The sequence below is a fragment of the Pieris rapae genome, chromosome 24, assembly GCF_905147795.1.
Source record: "Pieris rapae chromosome 24, ilPieRapa1.1, whole genome shotgun sequence".
Classification (NCBI taxonomy): Eukaryota; Metazoa; Arthropoda; class Insecta; order Lepidoptera; family Pieridae; genus Pieris; species Pieris rapae.
Window position 1 is genome coordinate 8,325 of NC_059532.1, and position 24,089 is coordinate 32,413.

The 24,089-nt window shown below is 40.4% G+C and overlaps 2 protein-coding genes across 3 annotated transcripts; both read right to left on the minus strand.

Moving 5' to 3' along the window:
- Positions 1-5,029: 5,029 nt before the first annotated feature.
- On the minus strand, positions 5,030-8,391 carry LOC111002597. The gene is made up of 6 exons (XM_022272750.2): positions 8,256-8,391; positions 7,482-7,564; positions 6,880-7,002; positions 5,953-6,059; positions 5,402-5,492; positions 5,030-5,137 (listed from the first exon to the last, which is right to left on the minus strand). The coding sequence occupies exons 2-6, from the start codon at positions 7,534-7,536 to the stop codon at positions 5,049-5,051; spliced, it is 465 nt and encodes a 154-aa protein (XP_022128442.2). The 5' UTR covers positions 7,537-7,564; positions 8,256-8,391; the 3' UTR covers positions 5,030-5,048.
- Positions 8,392-8,813: 422 nt separating this feature from the next.
- On the minus strand, positions 8,814-23,962 carry LOC111002598 (bromodomain and WD repeat-containing protein 1). Of its 2 annotated transcripts, none has more exons than XM_045633823.1 (40): positions 23,643-23,961; positions 23,501-23,559; positions 23,394-23,423; positions 23,205-23,264; positions 22,209-22,407; positions 21,375-21,574; positions 20,617-20,832; positions 19,548-19,867; positions 19,357-19,468; positions 19,117-19,185; positions 18,148-18,300; positions 17,880-18,075; positions 17,510-17,764; positions 17,295-17,421; positions 17,048-17,213; positions 16,764-16,942; positions 16,606-16,641; positions 16,131-16,223; positions 15,831-16,053; positions 15,645-15,734; positions 15,376-15,572; positions 15,173-15,306; positions 14,879-14,966; positions 14,682-14,808; positions 14,484-14,609; positions 14,264-14,397; positions 14,113-14,200; positions 13,908-14,040; positions 13,357-13,508; positions 12,852-12,987; positions 12,633-12,776; positions 12,501-12,566; positions 12,104-12,216; positions 11,889-11,996; positions 11,563-11,645; positions 10,931-11,089; positions 10,806-10,860; positions 10,579-10,734; positions 10,420-10,501; positions 8,814-10,319 (listed from the first exon to the last, which is right to left on the minus strand). In XM_045633823.1, exons 1-40 carry the CDS (start codon positions 23,677-23,679, stop codon positions 10,207-10,209), a joined length of 5,214 nt encoding a protein of 1,737 aa, XP_045489779.1. In that variant the 5' UTR covers positions 23,680-23,961; the 3' UTR covers positions 8,814-10,206. The 2 variants fall into 2 exon arrangements, with proteins under 2 accessions (XP_045489779.1, XP_045489780.1); XM_045633824.1 differs by having other exon boundaries at positions 10,204-10,330; positions 23,643-23,962.
- Between the last annotated feature and the right edge of the window lie 127 nt (positions 23,963-24,089).

Below are 24,089 nucleotides of genomic sequence, written 5' to 3' on the forward strand. Positions count from 1 at the left end.
ACTCCTGTATGCGCGGACCATATGTGGTTTTAGCGACGTTGTCGCAGGACAGATATGAACTAAAATTAGTCGCTGGTTCTTATGGTAAAGCTGCCGCGGAATACATGTTGCCCTGGCGCGGGGAATGGACCCCTGATGTGTGTGCCGCATTCTTTGAGAGTGGCGCTGATGATGACGATAGTCCTTCACCACAACCACCGCACGCGATACAAGAGTCATCAGCAGGTCAAGTTTTAACATGCCAACCTGCCTATCATCACACGGGCGAGGACGCACCGTCGTCAGGAGAGGCCGAATAAGCTGTAAAAAAGTCAAGTGGAGTGTAGCAGCGGGGAATACTGGACTAAACTGGTTTTCAGGCTATATAAGCACGGCGCGCTGTATGGTCGGGCGCACTTCTTCGACGCTCGCACTAGATATAGGACGTTACTATTGTTGTTGAATTTGTGGTTAATTTCGTGTAATTTAATTTGGTTATTTTTAGTAATTTTATTTGTTAATTTCTTACTATATAGTATTATTATAGCTATTCATAAAACATTATTAATAATGTTAATTAATATTGTCATTATTAATACTGTTCAAGCCTTAAGGCTTGAACAGTGTTCAAATCGGTCAACTAGCCCTAGTTTAAATTAAATTGTTGGAAGAACTGTCGCTCATATGCATTTAAAAAATATATATATTGTGGGTTGAAGCCTACTGTATCGATTGATAAAACCAAAAAAGATAAAAGCTATACCAATTTCCCAAAAAAAATTTACCATCGAACCGTAGATTAGACATAAATTACAAATTCGCTCCAAAACGTTTAATGCGATTTATTTTAATCTTACACGTATTATTAGATATAGCATATATTATTATTTTGATAAAAAATTTTTGTATTAATTCGTTTCCTGGGCATGGAAAGTAATAAAAGGTAAATAAACACAAGCGCAATGGGCTTCCCTCCGCAATTTCACACCCGCGAGCCCTGCATGCGGCCTGTCTTCAGTCCACCTCAACGCTTTGCGACGGGAGGACTACGCTTGTGTTTCGGAGCCAATAATAATTAAATATTTGCGTATATTAGTTTTTACCCGCGGATTTTTTTAGAAATGCCAAAATATAAAAAGAAATATCAAGTGATGACATGAACTTCGGAAATTATTGTATGTTATAAGTATATTATGTATATAAGTACCTACCCAAACAAAACTCAAATTTAGAGTTGTCAAGTTTCAAGTGCAACTTGTACAACAAAGTAAAATAAGTTGCTGAACCTGATACCTGATGGAATCTGAAAGTGGGTACTGGATCTCGAGGATGATAAGCAGCAGACATACCGTCATTGAGCTCGTTGTAATCAGCTCAGCGAGACGATACAAGAAATGTGACTATATGAACCTGATGATGGACTCCGAAGGTGGGTACTGGATCTCGAGGATGGTAAGCAGTAGACATACCATCATTGAGCTCGTTGTAATCAGCTCAGCGAGACGATACTAGAAATGTGTTATATGAACCTGATGATGGACTCCGAAGGTGAGTAGTGGATCTCGAGGATGGTAAGCAGCAGACATACCGTCATTGAGCTCGTTGTAATCAGCTCAGCGAAACGATACTAGAAATGTGACTATATGAACCTGATGATGGACTCCGAAGGTGAGTACTGGATCTCGAGGATGGTAAGCAGTAGACATACCGTCATTTAGCTCGTTGTAATCAGCTCAGCGAGACGATACGAGAAATGTGACTATATGAACCTGATAATGGACTCCGAAGGTGGGTACTGGATCTCGAGGATGGTAAGCAGTAGACATACCGTCATTTAGCTCGTTGTAATCAGCTCAGCGAGACGATACGAGAAATGTGACTATATGAACCTGATAATGGACTCCGAAGGTGGGTACTGGATCTCGAGGATGGTAAGCAGTAGACATACCGTCATTTAGCTCGTTGTAATCAGCTCAGCGAGACGATACGAGAAATGTGACTATATAAACCTGATAATGGACTCCGAAGGTCGGTACTAGGTCTCGAGGATAGTAAGCAGTAGACATACCATCATTGAGCTCGTTGTAATCAGCTCAGCGAAACGATACTAGAAATGTGACTATATGAACCTGATAATTGACTCCGAAGGTGGGTACTGGATCTCGAGGATGGTAAGCAGTAGACATACCATCATTGAGCTCGTTGTAATCAGCTCAGCGAGACGATACAAGAAATGTGACTATATGAACCTGATGATGGACTCCGAAGGTGGGTACTAGGTCTCGAGGATGGTAAGCAGTAGACATACCGTCATTGAGCTCGTTGTAATCAGCTCAGCGAAACGATACTAGAAATGTGACTATATCAACCTGATGATGAACTCCGAAGGTGGGTACTGGATCTCGAGGATGGTAAGCAGTAGACATACCGTCATTGAGCTCGTTGTAATCAGCTCAGCGAGACGATACTAGAAATGTGTTATATGAACCTGATGATGGACTCTGAAGGTGGGTACTGGGTCTGATTGACTCTGATTTTATTTTCGGGCTTAGATATAACATGCTGCACACGTAGGTTTCAGAACCAAGAAAAATATTTAAAATTTCAACTGGAAGACGAATCGTTGAAATTGATTATTTTTTCAATAAACTCAAAAAAATATAGTGGTATTATAGTAAATATTACCTAATATTTATTTAATATTAAATATTAATAAGTTCATATAGTCATATTTCTAGTACCGTCTCACTGAGCTGATTACAACGAGCTCAATGACGGTATGTCTACTGCTTACCATCCTAGAGATCCAGTACTCACCTTCGGAGTCCATCATCAGGTTCATATAGTCACATTTCTAGTATCGTTTCGCTGAGCTGATTACAACGAGCTCAATGACGGTATGTCTACTGCTTACCATCCTCGAGACCTAGTACCCACCTTCGGAGTCCATCATCAGGTTCATATAGTCACATTTCTAGTATCGTTTCGCTGAGCTGATTACAACGAGCTCAATGACGGTATGTCTACTGCTTACCATCCTCGAGATCCAGTACCAACCTTCAGAGTCCATCGTCAGCTGATGATGATGACTCGGTTTCGGTATTTTAGCAATACTGACAATAAAAAGTTTTAACCTCAGAACGAATTAAACATGTAAAAAAAATCATGTATGTACTAGTTAAATAATTGGCAGCCACCATTTTTTCTAGACCAATATTTATTTATAAATTTTTATATTTAGCTAATAATTGGTTTCGTATTCACGTAGTTTTGTTAGACTTTTTACTATTTTGTTAGACTAGATGGCGTTAGTAAATTATTGTTTGTAGTAGAGGTCAAATCCTCAAAGTCATCGGCGTATGTTAGAGTCTTAAGAATTTAAGTTAACAAACCTTAAATAAAAAATCGTTATAATATTATTATTTAACGATATTTTAGAATGAAACAACGTCCTAACTGATGTCATTATCCCAGTAACAACGTCCTATCTTAATATCAAACCAAGAAATCATATTACAGATTACGTAGAAAAACATCTTAAATTCATATGACACGCTTAAAATACCAAAAATGTTCGTATAAAATCGTCCTTATGTTTCATAAGACTTCTACTTTTTACTATTTATTATTATAGAAAAAATGAATACTCTGTGACTGAGCATTATGCCAATTGCTTTTTCGCATGATTTTCGCACTACAAATGCTTTTCTATACCTCTCCGGCAAGAAACGTCTTATATTAAAATCAATCACCCACAATGCTTTACTGAGTCAAAAATGCAATATTAAAGCAATACAGATATGATGTTTGTTAATATAAGAATTCATTAGTGTGTATCGCGAAATAATACAGCTGAAATCGTCAATATACCAGTAATTACACTTTTTTTCGAAAATTTGAAAATGGTGCACTAAGTTCCGGCCTTTCTGCATCAGTTTTTTGTAGCATATCTAATATTTTCTTTGAACGTGACATCTTTAAAAATATGTTTTTACATGCAAAGTAGTTAATTTATTTTGTACATCAAACCAAAAAAAAATCTGAGCGCATAACACAAATACACCCTCTCTCCACCGAACAGCGGCCGGAGTGACAAGCGGACGGTGCGTCTGCGCGCCGTCGCTTACCACCTGCCGTCGCTTGATCACGTCGTGCGTTTTTATACGGAATTAATGTCAGATAGTACGTTATTCGATTCTATATCTCCGAAACTAAACAAGATACAAAAATTTTAAAAACGTACATCTGTAGAGTTCGTATTCCTTATCTCGTTTAGCTATTAAACTCATTTTTGCTCCATTATCACATCGGACTCTGTTCTACGGATAGGTCGATATATTCTGATTCTTTATATGCTTGAGTTATGTTATTTTGTATGAAGTTGTATATGCCAATAGGACATTTCATTTCTATTGTAGGTTTCCAATCAATTTGCTCTAGAAGGGTCGCTAATTTATTTTTGTCTATAAATGTTTTATATGATGGAACATCCTGTAGCTGTAGCTGTGCTAGACCATATAATATGAATGTTACCTGTATAATTATTAATAAATAAATACTAACCACGAAAAAATAAGCCAAGTAAAGCTTAAATTCTAAAACACGATTTACTTCGCGAGTGTCTCTAGGATGATATTAATTTAGATGAAACGAATAAAAAACACAATACTGTGAAATCATTTATTTAAACATTTTCCGATAATTAGCATCCATATGTATACAAAATAGATGAATAAAATATCAATTAAGTAATAATTTTAATAATAAATTGGACGCCAGTATAATTGCTTTTTTTTCTTAGATGTTTATGAATATAAATCCTTTAGCGGGATATGCCCATTTCAATATTTATATTTCATATCAACATTTGTATATTCCCGCGCTTCAAGTCGCATGACAATAATTGTCAGCGACGATGAATCACAGATTTACATATTTCAAAGATAAAAGCGATTTTACATTTATACAATACAACGGGGAATTTGAAATTGGATTAATATATTTTGAAGAAAACCATCAACCATCAATGAATTTAATGAAAACACAAAAAAATATTGAATAATATTTAATTATTTCCCGCAACCGCCTTTAGCACAAGCGGATCGCTTGGGCGCTTTGTAACTCGACGAAGACGAACCACCGCACAACGGAAGATATTCTGTGGACAAATGTTTCTCATTTTACATTATATATTATATATATATATATATAGAAATTAAACTATGCTTTGGACATGTCACATGTGTAGCTGGCTTTCAAATATTAAAAATGAAATGCATCGTTTTAATGAAAGTATCTGTCTATTTTCATCTTAGCGTAATTAAATATTTGTAGAAAGAGACGAAAGAGTCCTTTTGTTAAAATGATTGCAGACTGATTTAGGAAATTTGATGAACCAAATTTAAAACAATTAATTTCTCACCTCCATCACTCGGTTGTCCCACTTTCTGTCCCCCCTTTGAGCCATACTTTTCTAGTTTCGCCAAATTTTCCGCGCGTTTTCGTTTTTCTTTCTGAAAATGTCGAAAAAACTTAAATGCACTTTAAAAATGAAAAAACTATTTTTACAATGCAGCTCGATGCGTTAATTCGTATCAATAATGCAATTTTCCCCATTCGAGCAAACGACGAGGGGAGTACGTGGAGAAACTGATGGTGCAGTGTGTAGTGTACGATTCCTCAAAATCAAACACTTGTTTAGTGAAGTACCACTGTATTCTGTCAAAATTTTAAGTCAAGTGTCAACAAAGATGTTTAAATTATAGAAACGACGTTAAAAAAAATGGCTGATAAATGACAATATATTTCTCTAAAAAATCACCAAAATCCTGATTAATATAATTACAGAGATGTTGAGAAACACAGAGAATTGAAAAATGACTATTAAGTACTGAAAATTAAAACCGTGCAGGCCAAGAAATGGGGAAAGAAAGAAACATGGTTAATGAGATTTTACAACTCTTCTGTCCTCACCTCGATGTCTTCTGCCTTCTTCTTGCGCGAGGCCTCCTCCAACTCTCTTTGTTGCTTCTCGCGAATTCGCTGTATGGCCTCCATCCGAGCGAGATATAAATCGGGATCTAAAAAAATCAATAGATATATTGTTCTAAATCTTGGCCTGCATCTGTACCAGCATCCGTACTTTCGTGGGGCAAGTAATTTGTCTTCATAAGCTATATTTTAGCCGGTGTTATATATTTTATTTCATTGTGCTTATGTGTTTTAATTGTATATTTAATTTTTGAAGTGAAACTTGTTTATCGGCGTTGGAAAATAATTTACCGTCACATTTTTCGGTTACGCGCCATCTTTTTCTTGTCAAAGAGATTCGTAACAAATATATAAGTAACGATAACAATGATAGTAATAAATAATGCTAACAATTAATGAAATTATTTATTTCAAAAATCGTATACACAGTGCAATGACAATCCTACAAACTAATGATTTTTATACCTACCGGTATTATTTTCTTGCATTTTAACTGCGACGATAATTGTAAATAATGTGAATATTTTAATTTATTTTTATTTTAAAGGGCACTTGTTCTGCTGCTCTTCATATTTTAATTTAAAAACATATAATAAACAATTAATGTAATTATGAAATTATCTTAGTAGTAATAACGTAAAATTAAATAATTGTAATATTTACAGTACTCCTGTCTATGATAATAAAAAAATATGGCTTTTGTTGAACTTTATCTGAATAATAAATTTAGTCATAAAGAAAAAAATAATGTCATAAAGTTTCACTTCTTACGTGTGTACACAAGGACACGCAAACAATTTTTTTGTTACTTAATTTTAATTTTAGACGGAAGATTTTGTAAAATATGTTGTAGATTTAGTGCTATGCATGATGCGGTAAACTTAATAAATAAATTAATATAATACTCACTCTTTGTGGCTTCGTCAATATCCGAGTTGGCTTTCTGCCATTGGAACCACTTGAAACCGATGTATACCACTAGCAGAGTGGAACCAAGTAAGACAGGACCAGCACTCCATATTGAATCTAATACTGAAAATTATTATCCATAAATGTAAGGATGTGTTCCCATAGTTTAATGGTATTTCTAAAACATTCAATTACTTATGTCTAAATTTTGTAAGCAGATTTTTTTTTACATCAGTTACCTAAATATATGATAAAACAGTGCAAGAACAGTTGTGTATGTAAATAACTTGTAAAATTATTTACATACACAAGAATAAATCATAACATGAGATCCCATGTGAATAATTTAATTTAATTATGGCCACAAAAACTTTTCAAAACACTTTTGTTTTGTAAGCTTACAGTGGGAAAAGATAGGTTTAGGTATAACAAATAACCATTTCTTAAGGAAACAGTTTACAAAAAAACTGTTTTTTGGGAAAGAAAAATTAAATTTGAAACTATTGTCTAATTTTAAACATAAAAATCTACCAGCAAACTACAAGCACAAAAGAATTGGCCAGGACTATTTGCATCTATCACAGAATTTTAAAATAATATACCTGATGTTTCTGTGTCTGGTTCCATTATATAGTCTTCCTCGATAAGTGGGTCCATTTTATCCAATATTTGAGAACCACACACACTCTACAATAAGATAATTTGTCAATTGCTGATGAACTTTTTAGTATAGCATATCAAAATCTTTTCTTCTTAATGTTAAAGTTAATATAATTAAAAGCAATAAACTCATGGAAATCAGTCTTACAGAGTTTTAATCTTATGTGTAACTAAAATGTAGAACGAAATGTGTTATAAATTTTCTACCCTAATTATACATGTTGAAACATAAGTCAAGTTCATTCAGAAATCTTACATGGTGGTTAAAATTTTGATATGAAGTATTGTTTTTTTGTTTTTGTCTCAACAAAGACAAAATTATAATAAACAGTTCAACTCTCAATTCTAGAACAAAATTCGTTTATATTATGACTCATGGTAATTGATAAGCTCTAAATTCAAATATGTAATTCATACAAGTTACAGTACATAATGATTAGAGTACCAAACTATGTATACGGAATATACGAAATATATTTATTATAAATTATTATTTAAAATACGTCAGTGTGTATCTCATACAAAACAGCTGAAAAGATTTTTCAAACATTCGAAAACCTTTTATGATGATTAGTCAAAATTTTTAATAAATATTTCACAACATCCTGCGGTCCATTTACTTGTACTGTAAAAACTCAAGGCATTTTGTAGACTTTTAGATAGCGGAAATTTCTAGAATAACGTAGCTAGCGTTTCGATAATAAATTGGGAAGTACCTTCAACTATATATTGATTATCCACTAAAATGAAATTCTTTACGGTCCACTTAAAAATCTTAGTAGGAGGTCAAACACAAATAAGAATTTGAAACGTAGTGTTTTTAGTTTTTACAGACTCACTTTAGTAATTATCAACTGTCAATTTGATAATTGATATTAGCGAAGATAATTGTGACTTTACAGGAGCACAGACTACAACGAAACTAGTTTAATTACTGCCTTTAAAAAGGAGAACTCATTTTAATATTTTAGTTTTTATAGATAAAAACTAAAATATTTTTATTTATAGAAAATTAAATTCATAATCTTAACTGCGGAAGTTTGTTGGTGCATAACGCCTATACATATTTAATAGCAACTGCGCAGCAGATGTCATATCTACTACAAGCGGAACAAGGCGTTTATTAACATTCAATAATACATTCTGTACAAGAAATTCCTTCTTTCTTAGGAATAAGTTATTCTTAACTTTCCTTTTATCCTGCATTATCATGGTTTCTTTAATTACTTTCCCCTCTTATTCTCAGTATTAAAAAGGTAAAAAGAAAAACTATGTTTACAAAATATTTATATTTCGTCAGTGTTTGGTTCGGTTTGCCAATGGCATCATAACTTTAGCTAATGTTTTACAATTTATACACATTAATCCACAATCATTCACAATATATTCATATACAAAAAGATTCCCTGTTAAGCTTGTATTATACTTTACATAACATGCATGTATACTATTGCAGACATATAACACTGTAAGAAAATATAAATGATATTCCTCATGATTAAGTGCTATTCAAGTACTTTAAAAAATTTTTACAACATGTTTTCGAGGCTATTAGTGTTTTAATAAATTACATAGTGTTTTAATAAATGACCAAGGAAATAAAAAAATAAGGAATGGCTTGTACACAATATTTCCCTTCTGTTCAATTATTACTCACTGTTTTCAAGCTACCAGAAAGGGCGGAGAGCAGTGGTTAAATATTGAGATTTAATTATGAAATCTATATTGCATTGTCAATATCTTAGTCACACTTTTAATTATTTTCTCCTACTTGATATCCCCGGGGCCACCAATGGCTTTCGCTGCTACATAGGAAAAATATATCACATCTGAATGTTAACATACTTGCATTTTAAACTTTAAAACCAAATTTACAAATTTTTCATCTATGTACAGAAATCTAACAGTGGTCTTAACCAATTAACACTTAGAAAATTGTGCGTAAGTACTTACAATATTTCACAGCTTCATGTCATATGTCAAACTTTTGTTGTATTGGAAACAATGACATTATAAAAATAGATTATAGTTTGAGCAGATTGTTTTATAAAAACATTTCATCACCTATTGTCTATTGTACAGGAATTACAAGGCAGGACTACAAGCTATCATTTTTGTGTAACGCTAACTAATGGACAAATACTTTGAAATGTTCAGGCAGTTATATCAAATCACAATATGTTTGTTTTAAGTGTCACTTTTATAAAACATTTTTTTTATCCAACAAAGACGTCTTAAGACTATTTATTGCTAATTTGTCTTTTATTCATCAAAATAATGCCATTTATAAGGAAACTCTTATCAAGTAGTAAAAACGAAACGGTAGTGAGACAGTACTTGGCAATTAACAAAGTATTGAACACATTACCACTAGAGTCGTCTATCCCTTAAAAACACTAAATGTGGGTATATACAGTCATCGGACGATCACAGTCAAAACCTTCACAAACTTCTTAAGTCCACTAAAATAACACAACACTTATTCCTTAAAAGCGGTCATAATTGACTAAAAATTCAGCCTTCGCCAACGTTTCTTCATCAGATGTCCGTGTGTATCGAACGGAGATGAGGAGAGATCTGAGCCTAGTCGGCCAGGACCCGTTTAACCCGCCCCCTGTAGGTGACCACGAGGGGCGCGAGCCCCCTGAGGCCCATCAGAAGCCTGTATTATTCCCGTAACAGTCCTCTCGCCTTAGCGGTGAGTCGTCGCACTCGTCCCCGGGAGGAGATCGACACTGGCCCGGGACCGGATGAACCCCCTGACCCCGCCGGGGAATCCCCTAAAAAGAAACTATACATATAACAAAACATTAACATTCCCGGAGTCGAACCTGAACCTCGCTAGATCGGGTCTCGACGTTTCCATTGCTATTTACTTACTGTTGTGGTGATGGGAGTGTCCGTTGAAGTAATTGTGGTCCTCGTTGTGGGGAGCTGCGCTGGCGCTGGCCACGCCCGTGCCCTGGAATTGATTTGCTTTTATATTCTTCATTCTTCAATTGATTTAACAAAATTCAAATACATAGGACAATAATTCACCTGGGCATGGTTCTGCCTCCTCCGGGCGAACAGCCTCTGATGTCTCAGGTGGTCCTGATGATGAGGCAGCCTCTTGCTGATGGCGGCGATGGAGTCTTCTTCGCTGTCTTCGTTGTATCGCCGAGGGCTTCGGCGTTTTCGAAGAGAAACACCCTTCTGTGGAAAGCCAGAATATGTAAAATCGGTGATGAGGGATAGTTCACGGATACGGGATGCTCGATGCTCACCCGATGATGAGGTCTCCTCGAAGGTCCCGCCTCCACGTCGTCCTCTTGCCGTTGCCTGAAAAGAGTTTCGGGGCGTTACACTCGGTCGTTCCGGCCCCGGACGGGGTTCGTCTCGTCGTTCGTACCTGTACAAGAGAAGCGGCGTCTCGTCGTCGCTGCTGTACTGCTGAGCTGCAGGTTTGTAGGAGCGGTCGGACTCGTAGCGGGCGCCGCCCGAACACCAGCCCGAGTTGGAGCCGGAGGAACTGCTGGACGAGGAGCCGTCCGTGAACCTCTCTCGAGTTCTGAAAGGGAATAACGACTCTCTCACTCTGACTCTTTTGACGAAACATGACATCGTCTACAGTTTACACATTTTCCGACAGCTTTACTATGACAACAGCCTCTTTTCTTTCTTCATTGTATTTTCGAAGCCTCAGATTTTGCATTTTTTTAGCCTTTTTGATCTTTTTGAAACATCTAGATGAATAGAACCTATACAAATAGTTTGCTATTAAAATTAAACATCCGGAATTGCGAACGAAGAACGGAGCGATATGATCTTCTATCCAAGATGGCGTCGCATCATTCCCTGTGACGTAACATGCTTGTAAACAAACTTTAAACTCCTAGACAGCCAGAATCATGCTGTTTTTGTCTTTTAAAGCCATAAAATTATTAATGTTACATTTACTACAAATTCGTAAGTCAAAGGCGTAGAATGTAGATGAACTGGCAAGAAACTCTCCACCACTCTTTTTATTATAAAATGCCTCACCGTTTTCCAGGCCTGGAGTCCCTCAGTCCGCTCCCTTCGCTGTCTTCCGAGCTCTTCGAGCGTCTGCGTTTCCTGGAGTTGTTCTGAGGACAAATTAATGTTTAAGGCTCCGCTGTTATCACCAAGAGAAGAAATAAAAAACTTATTTACAGGCGTTAGAAGCTAAAAAATCATTTCAAACATTTTATTCCACATTTATAGAAAAAACTACACAAACAATAGACAAAACTAAAATGTTGACTATAACTTCAGAGTGTCGGCTTTTTGTGACGGTGTGAAAGAAGTACAACTTCAATAAAAACCAATTATTTGATATTAATATTAACCTGCAAATGATTCCTATTCCGATGTCTCCGACGCTCACTTCTCGCGTTGCTCTCCTCTTCCTCATATGTCACTTCCACTTCGTCTTCCACCAACTCCTCTTCAACCACCTGAAATCCATTTCAATATTAGTAAGATGGTCCAATGTCACATATGTAATAATTGCCATTACAGTCCCATTCCCATCCCGCAGTCAATTCCACAGTTGGCCAATTACCTGTATCCTGGAATATGCGCTGGAATCGGAAGTGCTGCCGTCGGCTATGCTCTGTCTCGCTGGCACCTCCTCCTCTGACTCCGATTGGTCGACGCCATTCGTCTCCACAAACGCTACGATAAAAATTGTTATATTATTGACAGAGAATTGATTAGAATCATCATCATATGATACAGGATGAGGACATTGACTAGGGTTGACAAATGCAAATGCCTTTTAAGAATTGGTATGCTCTCTGAAGGATCCTAAGTCGGAAAGACTTCAGTGGGACAACACTCAGTTGTGAACCGACGGAAGCTACTTAAAAATACAGTTTTTTTAATGAATTATTGGTTTATTAACTGACCTAAGTATGGAAATGAATATTTATTCTGTATTAATTGTCTGAACAACTCACTTGGAGGCACACGACTCGAAGTACTGGCGATTGTCCCGTTCTTCGTCTTCTTCCCGACTCCTTTTCCTGTCAACATTCCAGACAATCAATATGCGTTCTTCACATTCCACCGAACCCCTGGAACCCACCCACCTTTGCTGTGAGCGTTGAGCGGCGCGTCGCTGTCCCACGAGTCGTCGTGTCGCGGGTCCGTCGCCCGCCGTGACGTCACAGCCAACGTCTCGCACTCGGAGGAGGAGGAGGGCAACTTGGCCTTCACCGAGCCGTTCGTCTCTTCTGAATGTTAAAGGTTCCCTTTGAGACTTGTCAAGACGCCAGAGGAGAAGGCGAAAAGAACTTCTTTTAACTCACCGACGGCTCGTCTCGTCGGTCTCGAGTGCCTGACCCGTCGATGTCTCGTGGAGCGACGCGTGCTCCGCGTCTCGACAGGCATCCGTGTCCACAGAGCTTCGAATAGAGAGGACAGACGGACCGTCATTGAGTATATCTGAAAGTAATCGATGTATTTGATAATGCTTTTGACTTAATTAATTAAATTGACCACACAAATGTTCAAATAATATTTGCGTTACAAATTTTATTTCACATTAAATTGTTCGTACCGCGCGTACGCGTGCGTACTGCGTGCGTGCACGTAAATAAATATGAAAGAGTGCATACGGCATTACGCTCAGGACGTATTGTTGGATGTCTACCTCTTTACGTATATATTTTGTATTCTTATTATATCTTAAATATGTTATTTCTCTACAGTGACGTGCACGTGCACGTGCCGCTAGCACTCCATAAAGCTGTCTCATTTGTACCAAGTACCAATTACCGCTGACTAGTACAAAATGAATCAAGAGCTTCTTACCCTACTCCTCTTGTTCGTGTTGTAGAGTCTGCTGTTGGTGAAGACCAGCCGGATGTCGGCCGCGACCTCCTCCGCGTTGGCGTATCCGTTGCTCTCCAGCTTCTGCTGGACGCTGCCCAAGTCCATCGGCCGAGCTATCACCGAGGCGTAGTCTGGAAGAGCTCTTCACTTTGAACGAAATGACAACCGGCAACCAAATTCCGCCCATGGGCACCGGAGCCTTCTGATACTTACTTGATTACGAGTGCATATATTACATTCAATTGTTAAATAATGTTATACATCTCAGAGCAATAGCGGGAATGTCAAAAACCGCAAGCACTAATGATAATGACAATTGGCAAATCAATTCAATGATTTGAATATGACGTTGACAATTGAACACTTTTGTGACAATGACAGTGCCGCCATAGAGCTCTGTAATTTATAATTAAACTATTAGTATCAATATCAATCATTTGCGCATCGCCCGAAGGGAACAAAACTAGCTGCACATGCGCATGGGCATTGTTGGTGTGACTCGGGAGTAATGGAAGAAGAGCAAAGATTACCAGGCGCCATGCTGGGCGAGACGGGCTGCCTGAATGGCTCGGCATCCGCCGAAGCCGACAGCTCCCGCAGAAGGCCGAGGCAGTGCTCCCGCCACGCCCCTTCAGACCTGGCGCGTTCCTCGCGTCTGTTCTTCTGCAAAGCAACATTCACGGTTCATATTGGCTGCATATAAACAAGCGACCACGCTGATGGAAGTAATGGTACCTGCAGCTGGAGCGGTTCCTCGTCCGACGAGTGGTAGGAAGCGGCCAACTCGTGGTACTTGGACACGACGTCTATGTTCTGCCAGTTGCTGAAACAATTATTATATTATTTCCCGTGACCATGCGTGACCATGCTCACCCAAAGAGCATACCTTATAATGGACAAGAGCAAATCGGTGACCAGCCTGGCCTGCCTCACGATGGGCGAATGGGACTTGTTGAACTGCTCAGCGTTGCTCGCCAAGTACCTTGCGTCGAACTGCGCCGCCGCCGCGCGTCGATAGAACTGTAGACCGCAAAGCACAACTTTAAAGGCGGGTTCCGGGCGATTGCGATCAGCAAAGTGTAAACTGCACTTAAAGTGGCACTGACTTGGTTGTCGAACCTGGCTCGGATCGTGGCCAAGTCGATGGGGTAGGGCACCACCAGCGCGTAAGAGGGGTACAACTGCAGGTCCACGGGGGCCACGAAGGGTTCCGCCGCCGACAGGGACATCACCTGGAGGGAATAAAAATATGTGACACATACAAATATAACCACGATTTTGGCAATATTGCATGGTCAACGAACCTGCGAGATGTGAGCGGCGATGGCTTCGCAGGCGTCGGGCGGCCACTCGTGGGTCTCGCTGCGACACAGCACCGCTTCCAGCTCATGAGGCAACACCGCCACTGCCCCGCCCGGTTCGGCCGGCAGTCTGAACACCAGTTAGCTGAAGTTATATTTAACCTTCGTGACGTCATTCAATTCAAACGACACGAACTCACCTCTCTGGGTCGAGGGGTTCCAGATCCCAAGGTGAGAGTCGCTCCACTTCCCCATTGTCCCATCTCACTCGAAGCGATAGGAAATGGGCTGAAAATTGCGTTTCTTATGGTTAGTTTCGAAAATTCCGGACTACATTTTTCGAAGGACCAAAAATATTTCATTTATTATTGATAAATTTGACGTTTCCCCTGCTGATTCCCTTTAAAATTATAAATGGTGGGGACGTTTGCCCCAAGTCCAAGTGGGCCAAACATCCATAAAATTGGATAAAGAAAAGGATAGTATCGACTCACACGCAGCCGCCGCCGCCCATTCGTTGGTAGCCGAGGTCTGAGGTAGTGGGTTCGATCCTGGCAGACCTCCGACCGAACTGATCCGCTCCAGGACTATCCCCGTCCACCACGAATCGTCAATCATGCAGCGAAACCTGAAATCATTCGAATTGAAGAAACCGGCAATCGTCTGGACGGGTTCGACGGATGTCGAAAGGCCTCACCTGTCCCCCTCCCCCCAATTCCTGGCCACCGCGGCCTCGTACTGGTGCCTCAGCACCAAGAAGTCGATGACGTCGGGCATGTCGTGGTATCGGACGGTGAAGCTGCCCTTCTCCACCTCCCGAGCCAGCTTCAGGCAGACGACCCTCGGCGGTTTTATCACGTATTTCATCCCCACCACCTTCACGGCTTCGCAGTCCTGGAATACGCGGTTGTCTGTTTTGTCACACTGTTGCCTGCGCACATCGTATTAATAAAAGGCTCCACTCACGTTGATGTGCATCCGCTCCCACGGCTTGTCCCTCGCGTTCACCTTAAAGAGATCCTTTTCACCCACGGCTTCGAAGTATCGTTGGTGACCCTGCAACGGAGACTCCCTGGTCATATCTCCGTGGAATACTCATTTGGAGTCACATCGGTGGGTGTGGACATGTGTTGCGATGTCGTATTGACTCACCAATCGGAAGTACACGCATCTGTCCCCCATCTGGGGATGGTAGGGGGCTTTGCGGGGCGACACGGCCGTCAACCACTCCCCCACGCGGTACGCTTCGGGCAACTCCACGCCCGCGTTGGGGGCGGCGGTGGAGGGGGCGGAAGCGGCGGAGGGGGCGGCGGCGACGGGGGCCGCAGAGGTAGCGGGGGCCGAACGCTTGCTCGTCACCGTACTCGGGCTGTACCTGTGTAAATACAGAATCTAAATAAAATTCTTTGGGGGAGTGATTCGTCAGGATCAGCCCAGTGTATATGAAAATACCTAGTGCTGGGAACTGGTTTCCTCCTGGCCCTGGCGGGAGGCGCCAGCGCAGTCCCGGCTTCCCAATCCGAATATTGGGACGATTCGGACGAACTGAAATCAATCAAGTGCATGTCAATAGGCCATTTCAGAGTACATATAAAAATATACATTTTTATTTATCTCGCCTTCGTTCAGTATCGACACAAAACAATCACAAATCACGATAAAAACTTGGCGTTTGGTTGTTTACAAGCATGTTACGTCACAAGATTGATGTGACGCCATCTTGCTTAGAAACTTTTGACTATTTCTTGCAATTCTGAATGTTTATTTTGGTTTTAAAACAAACATTTTAATATATGAAAAATAGTAAATTTTACTGATAACTGATGGCCAGCCAAGGTGCCTTGGATTTGACTCTGAGACGCAAAGAAGACTTGCCTAAATTGTAAAGATCAATAGTGATTTTTATAATTTAAAGAGAATTTCTCACCTGTCACTTTTGACGGGAGACAGATCCGACAGGTCCCTGAAAAATGATAAATCAAAAATAAATCACCACATTTTATTATTATTGAAATAATTGTTTGGCATTGCTTGGCACTGAAGTATAGTAAGTAAGTGCAAAAAAAAACTTTGAAAGAGTCATACGTGTAAGAGTTGGAGTGCGAAGAGTTCCTCGCTATCCTGGCCCTCGGCCTAGCCCTGGGCCTGGTCCGCGGCCTGGGACCTTCCGATCGGGAGGAGTGCGAGGACAGGCTGACGGAGGAGTCCGAGGTCGAATTGGAACTATCCGTTGCCTCTTCTTCGCACGCGTCTTCGCGGACCTCCTGAAAAATTAAAAAAATTTTCATAATCCAATTACCGCCAAGAGACCAAGTGTTGCCACATAAATATAACAACTTGACAATATGCTCAAAGACAAAACCACTCACAGTGTTGGGCTGCGGAGGCTGCGGCCTGGCTCTGGGCGCCGGAGCCCTGGGCCTTCGGCCCGGCTTCCTTCTAGGCCCGCTGTCGGCCCCCGGAATGGAGATCATGAGCGGCCGGCGTCTCATTTCCCGGCGATACCAGGACATTTCCAGGTTATTTAGCTCCACGCTGAAACCGGTTTAGACGTTGGTTGTACGGGCTTTGCAAATTGCGTGAAAGGTATGATGAAGGTCAGCAAATGAGCAATACCTGGCCTTCTCCAGCAACTGCCTCTGCGCCGGGGGCAGGGGCAGCAAGATGGGGCGCGTGTTGAGGGGCACGTCCAAGGGCTGCCACGACCCTGCCGTGTGGCGGACGCCTTCGCCCCTCCATACGCCTGTCACCATGTCATCATTATTATTAATTGAACATCTCATTAAACATGATCAGTACTCGTGTGAAATAATTGCATGACAAACAATTACCGGCCGCCTGAGGCGCCTGCGCAGGGGGCGTGGCCGGATCCGCGGCCAGAGCCTCGATCATGGCGTCCAGCCTGCTCCTCGCCGCGTCCGCGTGAGGGATCAGCTGGGACAGAGCCAAGTTCTCCCTCCCGGGGACCAGGCGCTGGAACTCCGGAGGATGGGGAGCCCCCTCCACGTCCACGAGGAAGGGGGGCGGCATCAGGTGTGGGGGAATCTCTGTCTGCTCGTCCAGCGCTCCGCCGAGAGCGTCTCGGACTGAAATTTTTCACACGTGGTGTGAGCTCACAAAATGAAGAAAAATCGTCCGCAGAAGTAGAGACACATAATTTTGAAATTCTCTAGAATATAATTAATAAAAGTAAGATCTCACCCAGCGGCCGGTAGTCCGTGTGGAAGAAGAGCTCGGGGGGCAGCTGGGCCAGCAGTCGATGCCCCTGGCCCAAACCCAGCAGCAGCACGTGACCGTGGGAGTCGGAGGCCGCGATGGTGTTCCCTTCGCCCCACTTGGCGTCGAAGATGGCCCCCTCGCCCTGGCCCTCGATCACGTTGTGGAACTGGGCCAGCACCTGTAGCGTATCCATTCATTTCATCTCATTTCATTTCGTTTAGTGATAAGTTCTTTGGGCGCCCTAACCCACCTCTCCACTGGCCGCGTCCCACACGAACAGCTGCCCGTCGTGGCCGGCCGACAGGAGGATGCCGGGCAGGAAGGGATGGGCCTCCAGCACGTACGCTTCGTCGCGGTGACCCGACAGCACACGCACTTGCGTACACGTACGCGAACACCACACCTACAGAACACGGGAAACCAATAAGCCACCAAGGGAGCGTTGGAGGAGGAGGAAAACGTTACAGTGCGTTACGTTACATTTTTTTTTAGAAAAATTAGGGGCCTCTTTTAATGCGTATGGAATACAGAGGCCACTTTTTTGACTTCAGAATGACTGAGACATGGCACAACAGTACAAAAGTTATTCCGTCTGTATACGCCAGCGTTAATGTCACGAAAAACGTTACGGTGCGTTACATGGAGGGTGGGGGTAGGGAAGGTTCTAAAATCTTCAAAAATAGTAGTAATCTGTAAACTTTAAGTACAGAATTAACGTCTTTTCATTTACTTTCTGGTGACAGAATAATCTGTACATAACATAATGTTCTTTCTATGACATAAAAGCCTAGATAACGCAGATATGTCGCAATAAAATAGTTAAATCAGAGAGTTAATTGATACTCTAGACAGTTAATTAAATATCGATATTCAATCAAGTCGCTAAACTGCCGTCAGACAAGTGACTGAACGAAACATTTAACGCGTTTCCTAATCGTTCCTAGGCAACAAGACTAACTTAACCATTTATTATAAAACAAAACATGGCGGAATCAACAACATGTTTACAGTTGACACCACAATTTGAAACTAAAACTGTAAAAGTAATCAGCTGTAGCCGTGACCACCATCTTGTTTTACATTATTAATCAACACGCTGGCTTTCGGTCAGATAGATAGTTAAACGTTTTCGTTGCGATCTATTTAAATTAAAATTCTTGATATTTAATTAACTCTCTGATTTGACTACTTTACTGCGACAGATTTACAACAAACTCACCCGCACTGTGTTGTCCGAGACGGCAGTCATGACATATTCATCGCTGCAGTCCCAGCAGACCATAGTCACCTGAAATTATAACTTCATACACCACATCGCACAAACAATGCAAACGGCTAGACCTTATAATATACATTATTTGATATATATGATATATGGGTCAGATACATTACTGCCAGTTCTCAAATCAAGGGCGCAGAACGGAAGAGAAGAACTGGCGATATTATTAATCCTTGGTACCTTCAATTTCTTCTGATCGTCTCCGGCGGACGTCTTCAAGAGCGAGTGCCGCCATTGCGTCGCGTACAACGTCCACAAGGCGGCCGTGCCGTCCTTGCTGCCCGACACGAATCTGCGAACACGCCCCAACTGTAGCACTGCCCACCTGGCCAGGGATGACCCCCGTGGTCATCGGTCGGACGAGCGCTCACCTCAGGCCGCAATGCGCCCACGCGATGGAGTCCACCGCGTCCAGATGAACCGCCGTCTCCAACACCCTCCTGGGTCCGCCGACGGCCACGGAGTATATCCTCACGTGGTGGTCGGCACTGCCCGCCGCGAGGAAGGCCCCGCCGGCAGACCAGGCGGCGCAGATCATGTGGCAGGCGCCGGGCCGCATTCGCTCCACGTACTGGACGGGCTGCGAGAGGAACTGCCCGTCCGTGGAGCAGGTCCAGAAGGCGACCGAACCGTCCGTGGAGGTCGAGGCCAGCCATCGCACGTCCGAGTGGGCCGGCGGAGCCCAGTGCACCTGGAAATAAGTACAGCAATGCTGGTCTCTGGCAGAATGACCAGCTCTGTGGAACCGTCTGCTCTTCAGCAGATCCTGAGCCAGGGCCGATTACAACCACAAATCATCTTAACACTTAAAACATACTTTGTTATTTAAAAATGTTTTAGTGTGTTATGTTAGTAATAAATATTATGTCTGTATCTAATTATGGAAGTGAAAATACTCTCTCCATAGCAATTATTACAAAGCCACAGTTAAGTTTTATACCATACGGAATTTCTGTTTGTATACAGAATATAAATCATCGGAGTGCAGCCAGATGCAGGCTCTCTCTTTAGTGATTGATTAATATAGAGAGAAAATAAAATCCCCTATTTTAAACCATCCAAGCACTTTTGATATATGTAATGGACAACCTTGTTCTGGCTAAAAAAATGCGTGCGTACAAAGTACACATGTCAGAAGTGAAACTTCTTTGTAAATTTATTATTACTAAGGTAAAAGCCCCATTAGATCAGGTACCAGTATATGATCAGGCCATGTATTTGTGTATTATATACTATATTTACACTGTTTACACAATGTATACAAGCTAACGTTTACACTCTCTCTGTCAATAGCTCTCTCCCTTTCCTTCAACAAAAACGTTGCACATTTTCGTGACGTTCCGTAAAAATTTTACTCTCATGCGCCTAAACAAGTTTCACTTCAAGTCCTATCACATAATAATGATTTAAATATATGAACTAAAATAAACAACTCCTTACCGAAGTGATAGTGCCAGCGTGGGCATGCAAAACGGCCCTCGGTGCTCCGGTGACCATGCACCAGACTCTGACGAGCCGCTCCACCGATCCACACGCCAGGAGAGCCCCGTCGCTCGAAATGCACACGTCTGTGATCTCAGCGAAGGCCCCTCGCAGGGTTGCCAACAAGCGACCGTCTATCGCACTCCATACTTTGACTAAGAGATCGTCTGCGCCCTGAAATACACATGTCGAAGGATATGCTCTCTGTAGTCGACTGAAGTAGACGTTTCGTAAGAAAACTAGAGCTACAGGACAGGTCTAAATTCTATGTAGAGTGTACACTCTATGTAACGACACACTCCCTATAGCGTGGACTTTGATTGTTTTAGCTTCTCTTAAATAACGACAATAAAATAATAAAAAATTACTTTTTAATTTGACGAAATGAGTAAAAACTGTGTACGTTCTTTTTTCGTTTTATTGTTCTAATAATATATGCATACGAATGTTTTGAGAAAATCATTCTTTTATTTACAAATTGGGAATGCTTGCAAATGTCTTTGACCATGACGGGACAAGGAAGCGTGACAAATATTGCGTGACGCAATTTTGGAGATTCTTGATATCATGATGCAAGATACAATATTAAAAAAAATATATGAATTAGACCACATTACAGACAATTCAATGAAATCCTTAATTGATTTGATTAAATGTAATATTGGGATTAATATTATGTTCTTGATATATCTAATTATAGATAATTTTATACTCACAGTTATAATATATTTGCCTGTACAATCAAAGACTAGACAGTACACAGCCGACAGATGCCCCAGAGTCCGCCTCTGCAATTGAAGATTCCGCAGAAGCCTTGCCGGGAAGGGCCCCTGGTGTCCCGTAGAAGCCCCGACGCCCGCCCCGTTGGCTGGGCCTTTGGGGCCTCCGCCAAGTTCTCGGCATATTAGACGCCGTACTGGAAATTAATTATTCCTAAGTGATATCACTTTGCGAATGGTGGGTCCGATATTATGTTCTCAATTATTTTTTAATAATGTACTTTCATGTTTCTATTCCGCCACTGAGATGAGATTGATGTTTTATTTATTTAATACCAATTATACTACTTCCTTTTTTAATTGTAGTTCGATATTTTGTCACTTCTCACTATTTAATTACGAAGCACAGTTCTGTACGTGTTTACGACACCGGAACCGGAATGGAGCAAGTCATTAATGAATTGGTACACAGGTCCCATGAAGAGGAAAAGGGGGTAGACCATTCCTAAGGTGGGTTGATGAAATAAGAGCTGTGGCAGGTGGCACATGGACTGCCCAGGTCAGAAATTTATGGTGGCAATTGGAGGAGGCTTTTCCAAACAAAAGGCGAACAGACATTATTGTCGAGGGAAAGTAAATATTCAATTATATTTTTAATTTTTTTTTCTTTCAATACTAAAAATGTTTATTCTAGCTTAAGTACAACTGTATCCTGTGTAAATAAATACTTATATTATTATTATAATATAAGGGAAAAACACACAAAAAATCTGTGATGCAATAAATAATTTTTAAAGTTTGTTTAGATTTTACGTTCATAACATTTCTTACCCAAACTATGGTCCTGCTTGAACGATGCATATTTAAACTTTGGCCTGACAAGTGACTCGCTGAGTAATGAAAGCCGAGCATTCAGGTGCTTCTCTGTGCCATCTGTTAAAGATATCTGTGGTGCAGCACGAGCCAAGCGTAGTGCTCTTTCACAGACTGCCGCCAAACGTCGCCATGATACTTCAGAATATTGTGAGTTCTGCAAATAATTAGCAGAAAATCCTTGTGAAAAATTGAAAAATTGGTGTCTCAGTCATAAGTCAAGAATTATTGAAGTAATAAATTATTATTTATAGTAGGTTAACATAGTTACAGATCCACAGTTATTATATTTTTTATAAAATTATTAATATGATTGTTGATACTAAATAACATGGTTAATGTTATATTATAATTAGGAAACTGAAAAAAACTTTTAACTAATTTCATCATTCACAAAATATGCTACAATATCCCCAAATAACAGGATACACAGATACAGTGAACTTTATATTATATTACTATATCTATATGTATTTAACAAACACAAGCATAAATATTTTCATAGCTTTTAAAAAATATTATGATTTAAAAAAAGCGCCATATTCAGTCAACTTTAACGTCATTTTCCTCGTGACGCTTCGGGAGTATTCGTTACTTTTGGACCTATCGCAGCAAAGAAATACCTTATCGTACAAATGAGCGAGATGGCAAATCACGTTCCTTGATTTGCCAGTACGAGAAAAAGAGACAATTGCGAACGAAATTACGCGATCACGAGAAATGGATGGATGATTATGAATTTTTTTTTCAAAACATGGAAATATACTAAAATAATAACTGGAACGGCACAAAATCGATTTTCACGATTTTCCACCGTATTTTAAAGATCGTTTTCATATAAAACACAACTTAAGAAATTTTAGCATTTTCACGATAAATAATAATTTCGCTTCGCTATTTCGCTGAAAAAACGTAAATAAAGCCTAGATTTACGTTAATATGACATAAACTAACCAATTCATCATATGAAAGGGGATGCTCCTTGCCCTCCCAGTCGAGTCGCCGTGGTAGCACCTGCTCGGAGAAAAAATGCATTAGAACTATTTCAGAAAGTTTCAGCGAGTTTGACAAGCAAGCCACGTGCGTTTACAATCAAAACAACTGAAAGCTTTAGTTCTAGTACTACGAGAAGCTTACACTTACCTCAACACTCTGCAACTCTTTTAACAAAGTCTGTAAAAAAATGAGACAAATGTTATTGTAATTAACAAAATATTATCAAAATTAAATAAATAATCTATCGTTTTTACCTTTGCAGTCTCTTTAAGCGGGCCCCCGGAGAGAAATTTCGCTATCAGAAAGTAGAGTTCTGAAACCGGGCAAGACATCTTTACTCAACCTTGCTCTATGTCACACATATTTTCAAGCTTAATTTTGAAGCACTAAACTCACCAGGAACGACATTATGGTCCTCGTTGGACTCCTCCATAATCCTAGATTCGCCTCAATTACCCACAATAGTTCATTTGTATTAGCAACACTTGCAAAAACTAGCAAACATTTCACCAAGAACATTTACATTGTTGACGAAAGATAATGTAACCACAGTATACCAAAATGGCGTTTGCTCACGGTCAAACTGTTCTGAAATCGCCTACATAGCATTTTCACACGTGCTTCAATAAATGTATCATAGGTGGCGGCACAAGACTTCTTTTATCGTCATTGTATTAAGTAAAACTTCTCGATGAGGCTATTTAGAATTTTTCTTCAATAGTAATATTATCAAATTTTGCATAACAATGAATATTAATTGCGAATTGACGTTGTATAACTAGTTATTTATAAAAGATAATACAACTCTTTCTACATGAATTAATGTCATTGAAACGTCATGTC

What these genes read in the sequence shown, in the direction of transcription:
- LOC111002597 (XM_022272750.2), bottom strand. Translation starts at nt 7,536, where the DNA reads ATGGACCCACTTATCGAGGAAGACTATATAATGGAACCAGACACAGAA. An exon ending in ACCAGACACAGAAACATCAG is followed by an intron (nt 7,003 to 7,481) that starts GTATATTATTTT and finishes AATAATTTTCAG; the next exon opens with TATTAGATTCAATATGGAGT. An exon ending in GGGACAACCGAGTGATGGAG is followed by an intron (nt 5,138 to 5,401) that starts GTGAGAAATTAA and finishes ATTTGTCCACAG; the next exon opens with AATATCTTCCGTTGTGCGGT.
- LOC111002598 (XM_045633823.1), bottom strand. Translation starts at nt 23,679, where the DNA reads ATGGAGGAGTCCAACGAGGACCATAATGTCGTTCCTG. An exon ending in GGGACGCGGCCAGTGGAGAG is followed by an intron (nt 18,076 to 18,147) that starts GTGGGTTAGGGC and finishes GATACGCTACAG; the next exon opens with GTGCTGGCCCAGTTCCACAA. An exon ending in GGGAGCGGATGCACATCAAC is followed by an intron (nt 15,573 to 15,644) that starts GTGAGTGGAGCC and finishes CGCGTATTCCAG; the next exon opens with GACTGCGAAGCCGTGAAGGT.